At 36.1% G+C, this 14,422-nt stretch overlaps 1 protein-coding gene across 1 annotated transcript; it reads right to left on the minus strand.

The window, feature by feature from the left end:
- On the minus strand, positions 1,545-2,749 carry LOC104789250 (F-box/kelch-repeat protein At4g39560-like). Its single transcript, XM_010514980.1, has 3 exons — positions 1,952-2,749; positions 1,720-1,854; positions 1,545-1,580 (listed from the first exon to the last, which is right to left on the minus strand). The coding sequence occupies exons 1-3, from the start codon at positions 2,747-2,749 to the stop codon at positions 1,545-1,547; spliced, it is 969 nt and encodes a 322-aa protein (XP_010513282.1).

Genomic DNA, 14,422 nt, shown 5'->3' on the forward strand with positions numbered 1-14,422 from the left:
TTGGGAAGAAGCCCAATAACAAATCCGTGCGGGCTTTGCTATCTCTGTCAAAAACGGACAATATCATACCAATGGAGACTTGACTTGGGTTTAGAAAGCCCAACAATTGGTATCAGAGCCTAGGTTGAAATAAGTGGACCTAATAGGCAGATATAGGCTTAGTGATCCGTGTGGGAGAAGCCCCTCAATGTGACACAATAAGAAGGATACCTTGTAAATAAGGAAACACTGAATCAATGGTGACAAGATTTCGCTGAAACGGAGGCCTAAGGTTTGTGGTTCTTGGTTTGAGAGGTAATATTGTTGGTTTGTCTTTTTGGGAAGGAGTCCAATAATAAATCCGTGCGGGCTTTGCCATTTCAGCCCAAAACGGACAATATCATACTAATGAGGACTTGACTTGGGCTTAGACATTGGAGTGATAATATAAAGACTGCCCATTGCTTAATTGCTTCGCTGAGATATATATTTTCTAGACGATAAATTTATTTCTTAAAAACGACATCTATTTGTTATTTCAAGCATTATGTGGTAGAGACTTTGGGAGCTTTTAAAAGGTAAAACGATGTGGTGAGATGACAAGAAAGATATGGGTTTTATTGTAAGATTCAAATTGATAAAGATGGTCTGAGATGTTCACCACGCCACGAACTAGAACCGGACTATTGAGCTTGGGGATTTAAGGTTAGGGTTTAACTTTCCACTTTTGTATCCGCTGACATAAAAATATTTTGACGAGACAAAAAAATCCGAAAAGAAAGGAGAATTGTGGAAGCCGCCCCAATCTATTAGTTAGTTAACCAATGACGGTAAATACTACACTTCTTAACCATAAACCAGTTTCTACGCTCTGAGTCATACAACATTAACTTACTCTTAAAAACACTAAACTTTAGTGTTTTCTGTAAGGTATTAATTAGGTATGTAAAAAATAACAAATATGCTAACTCTATTAAGTCATAACACTAAGCTCCCTTTGTTTTTTATTTTCTTGCAGCATATTTCTCTCTTGATTCAAAGTTAGGAGGAATGCTGAATAGGTGGTGTTCTGTTCGTAGATCGAATCTCATGGGCTTCACTCATTCACAAACTTTGTTTTCTCTGTTTCTTATGTTGTAACGTGGGCTTATTTATGTCTCTGTTTTTGCAAACTTTTGTGAAATATTTTCCATTTGTTGACAAATATGTAACATTTAAAGTTTTAAACAACCAAAAAAAGAATTTGTATTTATTGTATTCTTTTCTGTGGAGCATGCACGGACAGAATTATCAACATTGTTGTGAAGCATTTTGGTGCTTGTATGGTGTTGTAAGAAAAGTAGACAACTCTCTCTTCTCTCTTTCCAAAACGTTTTTTGTTTTTATCAAAGAACAAGAGAGATAGAGAGAGTAACTCCATGCTTCTGTTAAAACAGAGTATAGAAACAGAGCATAAGAGTGTGTGAGAGGTTCCATGGAACTGAATTTAGCCATTCATAGACTACATATATTTAATATGCAGAAAGAAAAACTACAGGAACTTTATAGAGACTAAATCGAGATACTCACCATCCATCCATGATTGCCTTCTCAGTGATTGCCTTTGTTACAAATTAATCAAAGGGTGATACAGCTCAAGAACTTATATGATATGTGGAGTGTAAGCACATCATTCGACTGTTCAAGTATCCCCCAAATCTCTAATCCAGAAAAGCCGAGGCGCTTCTCCAACCTAATTACCTCACACCAAATACTCTTCTTGTCTTTTTGGCAGAAAGGTATTTGCCCCTGCCATGGCTGCACTGGAATGAGAAGCTCCCGTAGAATTACGAGTTTCCCACAATAGTTAGCTAATCTAGGACAGTAAATACCACACTAAATAGAAATTTTTTTCCAAAACCTTAACCACGAACCAGTCACTACGCTCTGAGTCATACCACATTAACCCACTCCCAAAAACACTAAAGTTTACATTTTCTATAATGCACCAAGGTCCTTTGCTCAAACTCGCCTTTGGAGAATCCTTCCATCTTCCTTGTTTTGAATCATATTCACACGTTTTAAGCTTACTATTAACGTAAAGTTGTCCTCTACGAAGCTGAACTTTAGCGTCATCACAAGGGCTAAGCAGTGGCTTCCAAGTCTGAGAGTTTAAATCGTAAACCTCAGCCAAGTTCATGGAGGAGGATTTTGAGTCCTTTGTTCCTCCAATAACAAAAATCTTGCCGTCTATAAAAGCAGACTTGGCGCGTTTCCTTGCCACCAACATGTTAGGAGCATCCCGCCACGTGTGAGTCCGACAATCAAACACATGAACGGCCGAGGATGGCCGCTTGTCGTCGTTAATGGTTCCGCCCATTTGGTAGATTTCGAAACCTACGGCTACAGCGGACGGCTTGGATGGAGCAGAGGGAGAAGGTGCTATGGGTGATAAGCTCAACCCATCATCCTTAATACGGCCGTTGGTAACTATGGTTTGATCAACAAGGAACCAGCGATCATAAGGGGGTAAGCGTTGGCATAAGTAGAGGTAAGGCTCTGTGTTTCCAATCCAGGAGCGAGACTGATAGAGCTCTGGGGAAGATATGAGAGAGCGGAGGGTCTTGGAGACTAAAGAGAAGGAGCGGTAGTGATATCTCGAGATGCGAGCTAAACAGCTCAAAAGGATTTCATTTGGAAGTGATGACAACGACGACGGAGGAATAAGATTCTTCCTCTTCTTCTCCATCCCATCCTTCTGCCGTGGCTGCTCTACTACTTTGGCGTCCATAGAAGGGACTAGGTTTCTTTTACTTTGACCGTAAAATTTTGAATACATACTTTAATTTTAGTAGTAAATTTGAAATCTATACTAAATTTTTAAAATTTTTGAATTGTATCTTATATATGGCACAAAATGACTATTTTATTCTTAATTAAAATTTTATTTAAAATATTTAAAATAAATAAAATATAACTAAATTAATTCATTTGACCAAACTATTTCTAAAAATACTGTGTAAAGTAGATATTCTAAATTTTGCTAAATGTTTTTAAGAAAATGATGAATTAATTTAATATATATAATATTAATCAATAACAAAAAATTAAAATTCAGATAAAATAAATATAATATCCCCTTAAGTAATAATTAAAGTATCTGATATTATTTAGTCATTTACTTTCAAAAAAATTTATATATAAATAAAATAATTAGAATTATTTTTTTGGATTTATGTTAAGTAAAATTTCAGATAATAATAGTTATAAATATATATATATATATATATATAATTCACTAATAATTTTTTATTTTTTCAATCAATAAAATGTTTTGAAAAATAAATATATATTTCGATATATTAAATATTTTACTGAAAATTTGAATATAAGTTACATAATTTTAATTTATTCTAAAAATTATTAAGTGTAATAAAATAATTAAATATTATGAGCTTTTAGAAAATAAATCAACATTTTAAAAAATCGATTATGTAATTAAAAGAATAAGTTCATTTCAAAATATTTAGCTTTCAAATAACTATAATATTAAGTGTAATTTTCAAATTTTTTAAAGAAGAGTTTATTATGTCATTTAGATGACACACACTTGTAGTTGTAGACGAACAGCTCAAGAACAAATTAAAAGTTCATATTAAAAAGATGAAAAAGATATCACACGCTCGCTAGCTAATCATAACCGGATATTAGAAAGAGGTCATGAAAATCAAGATTTCTAGTAGAAATCGAGAACAAACCCACAAAAATTATGTATAGAGCAAAACCAAAATCTTTCATCAGGTTTTATTTCCTGATCTCCCTCACAACAGAGACCGTGTTCATCATCTAAATGTTCATGAAATCAACAAAAAAAAAGTGCACCAAATGGGTACTAGATTGAGAAATAAAATATTTGCAGATTTTATTAAAAATGGAAGATAACAATGGAAAAAGTTATTTCTATTTTCTTTTCTTTTTTTGGTTTTTGAGAGATTTGAGTAAGTTTTGAACATATTTTGGTTGATTTGTTAGATTTTTTATTTAATTACTTGTGCTGAAGTTTCCCAACTGACGACGAATATCCGTCTTCGTTCTACTTCTCAATAAGATGATCAATGTGATTTGCCTATTGCACATGGGCACTTTTTTTTTTTTGTAAACAGTCTCGTAAGTATTGTTTAATATTATAGAGTAAACATTCATCACATATTAATAAAATAGAGAAGCAGATTAAGTTTGATTAATTACTAAACCGGGATTATGTTTGATTAGCAAATGAACTTAGGAAGAGTCGCTAATAAACACACACGATCAGAGACTGGAATCACATAGTTTTATACTAAAAGTCAACACACAATCATAAACGGTTGCGGTTGAGGGAAGGGTCACACGATCAGACACGCCGGTGGTGGTTGAGAGCAACCCTGAAACAGGCAACGGACTCCCTGGCAACACTTGAGTCATTTAAATGACACACACACTTGTAGTTGTAGACGAACAGTTCAATAACAAATTAAAAGTCCATATCAAAAAGATGAGAAAGATATCACACGCTCGCTAGCTAATCATAACCGGATATTATAAAGGAGATCATGAAAATCAAGAATTATAGTAAAAATCGAGAACAAACACCGAAAATTACGTACAAATCGAGCAAGACGAAGAATGAAATCTTTGATCAGGTTTTATTTTCAGTAAAATCATAATGAGACAGAATCTAGATCCTACTCCCTAAGCTAGAGATAAATTACAGTTCATGTTTCACACACAGAGACACTTGTAGACTAACAAACAGTCCAAGAACAAAAGCCATATCAAAAAGATCCACACGCTCGCTAGCTAATCATAACCGATATTAAGAAGAGATCATGAAAATCAAGGCTCTCTTCGTTCTCTGAGTTTATATAAAAGTCTCTGTTCTTTTTTCCACATATAATCTCAAGAACCAAGACTCCGAAACTGAAGACATCTGACTTTGTTGAATAAGTTCCGTTCTTGGCGTATTCCGGAGACATGTAACCGCTGTGTCAAGCCAGAAACATGAAACACAATTGTGAGTTTTTGTAAAGTTGATTTATTAATTTCCAAAGGTAACGAACTAACGATGATGTTGATAGTTCGGTTGCTTACTAACTTCCGATGATCTTTGTGGTGCTAGCTTTTGTCTTATTCTTATCAATGATTTTGCCTATCCTGAAATCCGATATCTTTGGAACCATATCTTTATCAAGTAACACGTTACTCGGTTTTAAGTCTCTGTGGACAATCAGATACCGCGAATCTTGGTGAAGATATAAAAGCCCCCAAGCGATTCCATTAATAATTTGGACCCTCTTCTCCCAGTTTAGTTTACAACTTTGGGTTTCGTCTAAGAAAAAATTATTGAATCAAACTCAAGACTTTAACGAATAACTCTCGTATTATTGCTTTAGAAACTTCTCAAAACTAAAGCCTCCTTAATCTCTCTAATCTCACAAGTGTTGTTACAACTCAACAACTCCTTATATATAGAGAGATTCATAATATTTTCTTTAATTAAAATAACAATTAGATAACTCCTAATTTGTCCTAATCCTAATCTCTTTGGGAACCATATCTTGGTGAGATTAGGATGTCTTCAAGCTCAAGCTAATTCAAGCTTATCCTCATCATTCACCCCCATAAGCTTGAAGTCCTTCTTTGACAAATCTTGTACACCAATATAGTCTCTCATCTCCTTGAATTTGATCCTTGCAAGTGGTTTAGTCAATATATCAGCCTTCTGTTCAACACCAGGGACATGCTCAACCTCCACCTGCTCATTCTCAACACACTCACGAATAAAATGATATTTCCTGTGAATGTGCTTACTCCGTCCATGGAAAAATGGATTTTTGGTGAGTGCTATAGCAGACCTGTTATATATCCGAACAGTTACCCTCTCAGGCTCAACTCCTATAACTTCAGAAAGCAAATCCTTCAACCAGATGGCCTGCTTAGCTGCCTCAGTTGCAGCCATAAACTCAGCCTCACAAAAAGACAGAGCCACCGTTTCCTGCTTCTGTGAGCACCAGGTGATCGGACAGTCATTGAGATACAAAATGTGGCCACTGGTGCTCCTTCCGTCGTCCTCATCCACATTGTGGCTACTGTTGCAATACCTAATCAAACCAGAGCTACTTCCTCTTTTAAATGTGAGACCAAATCTTGTAGTTCCCTGCAAATATCTCAGAACATGCTTTAATGCCACACCATGACTCTTCTTGGGATCATGCATATAACGGCTAAGAATTCCAACTGCAAATGAAAGATCTGGTCTGGTGTGAATCAGATATCTGAGACAGCCAATGCATCTTCTATACTCGCTCTCACCAATGGACTGTTCGTCCACAGCCTTAGAGAGTTTTATTCCTGAATCCATTGGAATCTGTACTGCATTACAATCACTCATACCACACTCTTCAAGAATCCTTGCTGCGTATCTTTCTTGTTTCAAAGTAATTCCTGTGTTTTCTTGTAAGACTTCGATACCGAGATAATACGTCAATCTTCCAAGATCACTCATATCAAACTTAGAAGACATTCTCTGTTTGAACTCGTGAATCAACTTCAAACTGCTACCAGACGAGGAGATCATCTACATAAACCACAACAACTAGCAAATCATTCTTCTCTTGTCTTCGATATAACGCAGGTTCTTTAGTGCAGCGTATAAAGCTCAACTCCTTTAGAATTTGATTGAGTTTATGATCCCAGGCTCGTGGAGCCTGACGCAAACCATAAAGGGCTTTATTGAGCTTATAAACCATTCTTTCACATCCGCTTCTTATGAAACCTTCTGGCTGTTTAACAAAAACCTCTTCCCTAAGCTCCCCATGTAAGAAAGCAGTCTTCACGTCTAGATGATGCACTTCCCAACCGTTAGAAGCAGCTAAGGCAAGGATGAAACGAATTGTTTCAAGGTGTGCCACTAGAGCAAATACCTCGTCGAAGTCGATCCCATGCTTCTGCACATATCCTTTTGCAACTAAGCGTGCCTTGTACTTATTAATACTACCATCGGAATTATGTTTGATCTTGAATACCCATTTTAAACCAATTGGTTTAACACCACTCGGTAGCTCCACCAGATTCCATGTATTATTTTTCTCAATAGAGCTTAGCTCTTCGATGCAGGCTGTTCTCCACACTTCAAGTTCCTTTGCCTCTTCAAAGTTTCTTGGCTCGTCGTTTAAAGACATCAAGAGTTGTTCCCCTTCTTCTTCGGCCAAGAGAACATAGTCACTAAGATATCCTGGTCTCACACTAGATCTTGTTGACCTTCTTAGCACTGGCTGAGCTACTACTACCTCTTGTTCTTGCTGCTGTTCTTCCAATGTCTCGACTTCATTCTCAAAATCATTAACCTCCTCTGTTTCTACTATACCAGTTTCTCTTAAACCATTATTACCAAAGTTATCAAAGGTCAGAGTAAAAGACCCTGGAACCTCTGTTTCAGAATGCGATTCGTTCCAACTCCACTTCTTAGACTCATCAAAGATCACATCTCGACTTACAATTATTTTCCGTGTTGCAGGATTCAGGAGTCTGTATGCTTTACTTCCAGTCTCTGTTCCAAGATACACAAGAGCACGAGACCTGTCATCTAGCTTCTTTAGATGTTGTGATTCCACCCTAGCGTATCCGATGCAGCCAAAAACTCGCAAATGTTCAATGTTTGGNGTTTGATCTTGAATACCCATAATTAACCAATAGGTTTAACACCAGTCGGTAGCTCCACCAGATTCCATGTATTATTTTTCTCAATAGAGCTTAGCTCTTCGATGCAGGCTGTTCTCCACACTTCAAGTTCCTTTGCCTCTTCAAAGTTTCTTGGCTCATCGTTTAAAGACATCAAGAGTTGTTCCCCTTCTTCTTTGGCCAAGAGAACATAGTCACTAAGATATCCTGGTCTCACACTCGATCTTGTTGACCTTCTTAGCACTGGCTGAGCTACTACTACCTCTTGTTCTTGCTGCTGTTCTTCCAATGTCTCGACTCCTAGCGTATCTGATGCAGCCAAAAACTCGCAAATGTTCAATGTTTGGCTTCCTAACTTTAAATATTTCGTATGGTGTCTTATCACATAATGTTCTTGTAGCAATCCTGTTAATCAGATAAGTGGAGTGTCTCACTGCCTCTCCCCAAAGATAATTAGGAACATCCATATGTTTTAAGATGCTTCTTGTCATCTCAAGTAGGGTTCTGTTTCTCCTTTCCACCACACCATTTTGTTGTGGTGAGTAGGGGGCTGTTAACTGTCTTTGAATCCCTGATTCATCACAGAACTTTGTGAACTCAGTATTAACAAATTCACCCCCTCTATCAGTTCTAAACATCTTGATTGTTGCTCCAATTTCTTTCTCAGCGAGACTTTTGAGCCTTTTAAACGCCTCAAACGCATCACTTTTATCCTTTAAAAGCATTGACCACATGTATCTAGAGTGATCGTCTATGAGGACGAATATATACTTATTCTGAGCAGCCGTTGCATGTGTGATGGGACCACAGAGGTCTCCGTGAATCAGATCAAGTGGTCTCTCGGCTTGAAAAACAGTTGTCTTTGGAAACATCTTTCTCGTTTGTTTCCCAACCAAGCAAGATGCACATGTTTCTTTAATCACGTTCATGCTTGGTAATCCATTAACTAACTCCTTTCTCACCATAGCTTCCAGCGACTTAAAGTTGATATGACCCAATCTTTCATGCCATCTTGTAGAATTCAGAGCTTCCCTTACTTGCAGACACTTGTTTTCAGCTTCCATACGAACCTTGTAAAGTCTATTATGTGCTCTATTTGCTTTCACCAAGAGCTTTCCATCTCGATCGTGTAAAGTTAAATAGTTATCCTTCATCCTGACTTTACACCCTGTCTATGTGGCTTGTCCAAGGCTGATAATATTGCTCTTAAGGTCTGGTATCCAGTAGACTTGTGCCAAAATCCTTCGATCACCCGACTTGGTGACAAACAAAACCGAACCTCTCCCTTTGATGTCAACCCTTGAATCATCACCAAACCTTACCTTTCCCATAACTGTTTCATCGAGTTTGGTAAAGTAGTTTCGATTTCCAGTCATATGATTACTGGCTCCATTATCAAGATACCATACATCATCTAAGCCTGATTCATACTTTCGTGGTTTCACCTTCCTCTCATTAAGAAATACTACTTCATGCATTAGCAGATCCTCAACATCTTGATTGTCTGATTCAGTTGTGTCTTGTAGTTCCTGAAGCTTAAGTAGCCTATCGGGACAGTTTGACGCATAGTGTGACCATTCTTGTCACAGCGATAGCAAACAATTAAGGACTTGTCCCTGTTCTGATAGTTACTTCTACCTCGACCTCTTCCACGTCCTTGAAAGCGTCCACCCCTTGTACCACGTCCACGTCCTTGGTCATAGCCTTCTTGAAAGTTACTTGCATACATGAGTTTCGATTGATCCTCTTCTTGATCTTCCTCATCACGAATCCTCTCCTCGTATGTTTTAAGTCTTCCAACTATGTCAACAAAACTTGTTTTGTTGAGGTCAAGAACTTGCTCCAAGGCTGCAATAATATGGATGTACTTCTTTCTCGGCAGACCGTTCAAGAATTTTTTCACCAGCTTGGATTCTTCAATATTCACGCCTAAAGCTCCTGCTTTTGACGCAAGCTCCGACAGCTTACCAACAAAGTCGTCGATTATTTCTGTAGTTTTCATCTTCATCCTCTCAAAATCAGACATCAGGGTTTGTAATCTGGCCTCCTTAACACGTTCAGCTCCGACGTAGCGTGACTTGATAGCTTCCCAGACTTCTTTAGGAGTGGCGAGATTACCAACTTGTAAGGTTAGTGTTTCTGGAATAGACTGGAACAAAAGAGCTTTTGCTAGATCGATCTTATCACTTTCTGCTTCCCCTGTTTCAATCGTTTCCCATACCTTATTAACTCTTAACATAACTGTCATCTTCATTGCCCATACCGTATAGTTGGTGGTGGTGAGCATCGGACAGTGAAGGGTTGAGGTACTCGTCTCCTTAGGCAAGTTTGTAGCAGCAACGATCTCTCCCATGACTCTTAGTTTGAATAACTTTTAGCTAACGATTTTTTTCTCTCAAGAACAGAAAAGAAAAGCAATCGAATTCTTGTGTTTTTGATTCAATGATGCTCTGATACCAAATATTGAATCAAACTCAAGACTTTAACGAATAACTCTCGTATTATTGCTTTAGAAACTTCTCAAAACTAAAGCCTCCTTAATCTCTCTAATCTCACAAGTGTTGTTACAACTCAACAACTCCTTATATATAGAGAGATTCATAATATTTTCTTTAATTAAAATAACAATTAGATAACTCCTAATTTATCCTAATCCTAATCTCTTTGGAAACCATATCTTGGTGAGATTAGGATGTCTTCAAGCTCAAGCTAATTCAAGCTTATCCTCAACAAAAATCACAACCAAAATCAAAATTAGTTTCTTTTCAGTATCCTTGTAACTTTGGAACACACAACTTTTTAAAAATGTGATCCCACTAACCAAATATTAAAGTATCGAGGCTTGAGTTTTCCAGGTATTCATATCAAGGTTTACATGTTGGACACTCGCGATTAGACTTAACTCAGTCTTAAATCCATCAACACCTTGAGTTGAAATCTTCAACAGTCTTTTCACAGCTATTTCTTGTCCGTCAAGTAACCTTCCCTGATAAATGTATATATATTTATATATACACATGTATTATGTATATTATAAATTACACGGAGTCTTAGCATTGATATGTTAAGAGGTACTATTAGATTATAGATTATTTATGTTAAGAGGTACCTTGTAAACAATTCCGAAACCACCTTTTCCTATTTTATTTGAATCCGAAAAACCTTGGGTGGCCGAGACAATTGTTTCAAGTTCCCTATGCTCAAAATGTAATTCTCCTGAAAATAGGAAAAAAAAAAAAAGAAAAACAATCTTTATCAGACAAAAATAGAAAATAATTAAGAAAAAAGAGATTATCACAAATAATATACCAATAGGTGCCGCAATTGCTTTTGTTGGCGGCCTCTTTTTTCTTTTCCAAACGTAGAACAGTATAACAAAACTTACGATAAGAAAAATGACGAGTCCAACAACAATAATAAAAAGTCACAAATTGCAAATTTCCCACATGGCTTGCTTGATGAGTGAAAAAGGGAAGAAAAACAAGTTTTTATTGCAACTTTCTAACCACATCCCAGCTGGACCGTTGCAATAAGTTACTTTTGTTTGCCACATATAATGTATTCTGTTATGTTAAGGACGAATTTTGTAAAACGTTACGATCCTACAGTATCCATTTTTGAACAATACATCATTTTTATAAGTTTGAGCTAATTTGCTATATATGCCTAATATTATTTTTAATATCTAATATGACTTGTGTTATCCAACATCCCATATCCATTTTTATTTCTCTTACTATATAGCTATAATGGGTTATGTATGACATTTTAATTAATAGATAGTTTTAAAAATAGGCATCATCGAGAAAATATTAAATTAGTAAACTTCTTGTATTTTTTTTTAAAAAAGTAGGAAAATTACCCCAACAAAAAATATTGAAAATTTGAAACGGTCCAAAACTTTTACAGTAAGAAGAAATTTTTATTCTTAGCTTGACTAAATTCTCGGTGTCGTATTCAGTGTTTTTTTCAATGATTATTCCTTAATAAAAAAAAAAATAGTTTGGAGTCTTATGAAATAAGTTGGATTTTTTTGCCTAGTTTTGGAGAAAGAAACTTACCCATATCAGTGGCTTGTATCTTAACATAAAGGTGTTGACCAGCATTTTTGTTCTTGCGTACATCGAGTAGCTCCACTACCCAAATAATACAGCCTGATCCACCGTTTTCCATATTCTCATTCGCGTAGGCAGTACAGTTGCAATTATTTAAGCACTTGTTCTTGCATTCCTCCAACCCCATGTTCATGTCTACAACTGAATTTTCTGTATCCGGTAGCTTCATGGTCGGTAGCGTTATGAACTGCTCTCCATAGCACCTCGACTGAGTCTTCCGCACACACCCGCTTTCTAGTTCCCACGCCTCTCGGCGTCTCGGCTGAAACCCGTGAATGCAGCTACAGGTCAATGATGTGTTTATGACGTCACAGAGACTATTAGGCCCACATTTGTTGTACTCATCGCACGCATCATTTGGTAACGTATGCGATATCCTCTTCAGTTCCCCTGATCTTGGGATCCATGTGGATAGGTTCAGTAGTCCGTTGAAAGTCAGTCGCAATATTGAGAAATAATTAACTACCATTTTTATTGCTGAATGAAAACGTGATTTCCTCACTGCTCACCACGAGATGGTCGGTTCCGTACCCCAAATTTCCAATTGCGTCTATGTCACTCACACTGTTCCACGGACCAATTCGGAATAATGGCTCACCCTTATTCCGTATGTAGCTCTCAGGAGGCTCACGAATAAAGGATCATCGATGTGTTTCCATGATCGTAATATCCTATCTAGACCCGACTTCTTATCCCAACCCATTTTCATATCAGGGAGTAATGTGTCAGTCGGATAATTCGAAGCTTTGCCATAAAAAATCCACTTGAGCCGTCGGTTTCAGAGTATCGCAATATCAAGTTGCCGTTATCAAGAAGCTCTCCTGTCAATACCGACTTCTTTAGACTTTGGCTAGTAGTCCCATTGGTTGACCAAACAGACTTACCGTATTGATCAAGGAGGTGGAGGTTGTTCTTGAAGATTTTGAGTGTTCCGATAGGCTTGGAGAGTGGGTTGTCTCTATTTCCAACCCATACCACTTCATTAGGGAACCTTCGGTACCATATTCCGAGATACCAACGGTCACCTACTACGCCTGGTTTGAAGAAACCAAGCTTGAAAATACTCTTAGGGGATAAGATGGGTCTTTGTATAGATATTTTTAGGGGCATTGAGGATGAAATTCTAGAATTATTTAGAGAGAAACCTTTCTGAAATAGAATGAATAATAACAATAAAAATATCCTCATATTGTTTGTTTTCTTTTTCTTTTCTTTTTTGTCTGCGTAGTTTGGTTCTTTCTTGTTTAAACAACTAGTGCAGTCTTCTTCTTAGTATTTATATATTGTTTGGACAAGATTTTTGGTTCTTTTTTTTTCTTCACATTTCTTGACTTTTATTACAAGTTGCATCTAATTTTAAAATTTTCAACGGGACATAAATGAAACCAAAACTAGGAACATGTAAGATTAATTACTCGCAGAGAAGACATATCATATGTTCAATTAGGGAATTAGTTGTTACAGAAAAACTACGAACATGTGGGATTAACTCCTAACATCAACATGTGGGATTAACTATCGTCTGTGTTTTTTTTTTTTTCTTATGTTTTTTGTTTATGTCAGATTGCAAATATATTTTATAAAAAATGCATTTAATCTTTTATATTCAAATATGAGATCAAAGAAAAACTTGTTATGCAAGAAGGGCAAGTGCAAAATGTAACTTTTTAAAAACAATCCAAACGGAAATCATATTTTTTTTTTCTTTTTTTTTCGGTCATCAGGAATACTAAAAGGACATGCAAGGAGGTACTGTACGAGGGTACCAAGCAGGTTAGCGCAACCTGGGATATGTTTGAAAAAAGATGGTAACGCATCGTGCATAGAGTCTTGCATCCATGAAAGATGTTTACAAGGTGCATGTCTACGTCGAGCAAACCCAAAGTCAAAAATAAATTGCTACTGCTCCATAATGGCTGATGATTCTAACTGTCCAAAGTAATTCCAAACTTCGCTGTGATTTCTTTTCCCCTAAGGACTTTCAAATAAATTCTACTGTCTTAAATCACAAATCTCTCTCTCCCGAAACAATAAAAGAAGGGAATGAGTATAATATATGTACGTACACCATATCCTATGTTTAAATTCAGGCTAATTTGTTTCAAACAAATACAATAACCAATTGATTCTTAGTTTTTTACTATACAAATGATGTTAATTTTGCTATTTGTATAGATTCAATATTAACAAAGTATGATTTAGGCAGTTTTTAGACTTTGTTCTTCATTCCTGATTGAGGCCCTGATTGGTAACGGCTGTTACTTTTGGCCGTAGAGACTTTGACTTTAAAATTTTAGCTGTAGAGAATTTGGCTGTAGATGCTTTGACTGTAAAAACTTTAAAAACTTTAACTGTTAAAATCTGATTGTTTACCAACAACTTTTAAAGCTGTAGCTATTTTTATTACTATCATTAGATATTAATAATATAATTATAATAAATATAAATTATGTCAGAATTTAATCCATATAGCAATTTAGTAATAATGATAATGATGAAAATAAAAATTATTATTGAAATGGATCTTAAAAGAAAGAGAAAAAAATGAGAATAATTAATTTGTAAAAAATATAATATGTAAAAAATATACATAAACTTTTGGAAAGCTTTTAAATATAATGGGGGAGAAA

The sequence above is a fragment of the Camelina sativa genome, chromosome 5 (assembly GCF_000633955.1).
Source record: "Camelina sativa cultivar DH55 chromosome 5, Cs, whole genome shotgun sequence".
Classification (NCBI taxonomy): Eukaryota; Viridiplantae; Streptophyta; class Magnoliopsida; order Brassicales; family Brassicaceae; genus Camelina; species Camelina sativa.

What these genes read in the sequence shown, in the direction of transcription:
- LOC104789250 (XM_010514980.1), bottom strand. Translation starts at nt 2,749, where the DNA reads ATGGACGCCAAAGTAGTAGAGCAGCCACGGCAGAAGGATGGGATGGAG. An exon ending in CTTGGTGCATTATAGAAAAT is followed by an intron (nt 1,855 to 1,951) that starts GTAAACTTTAGT and finishes ATTTCTATTTAG; the next exon opens with TGTGGTATTTACTGTCCTAG. An exon ending in AGAAGAGTATTTGGTGTGAG is followed by an intron (nt 1,581 to 1,719) that starts GTAATTAGGTTG and finishes TTTGTAACAAAG; the next exon opens with GCAATCACTGAGAAGGCAAT.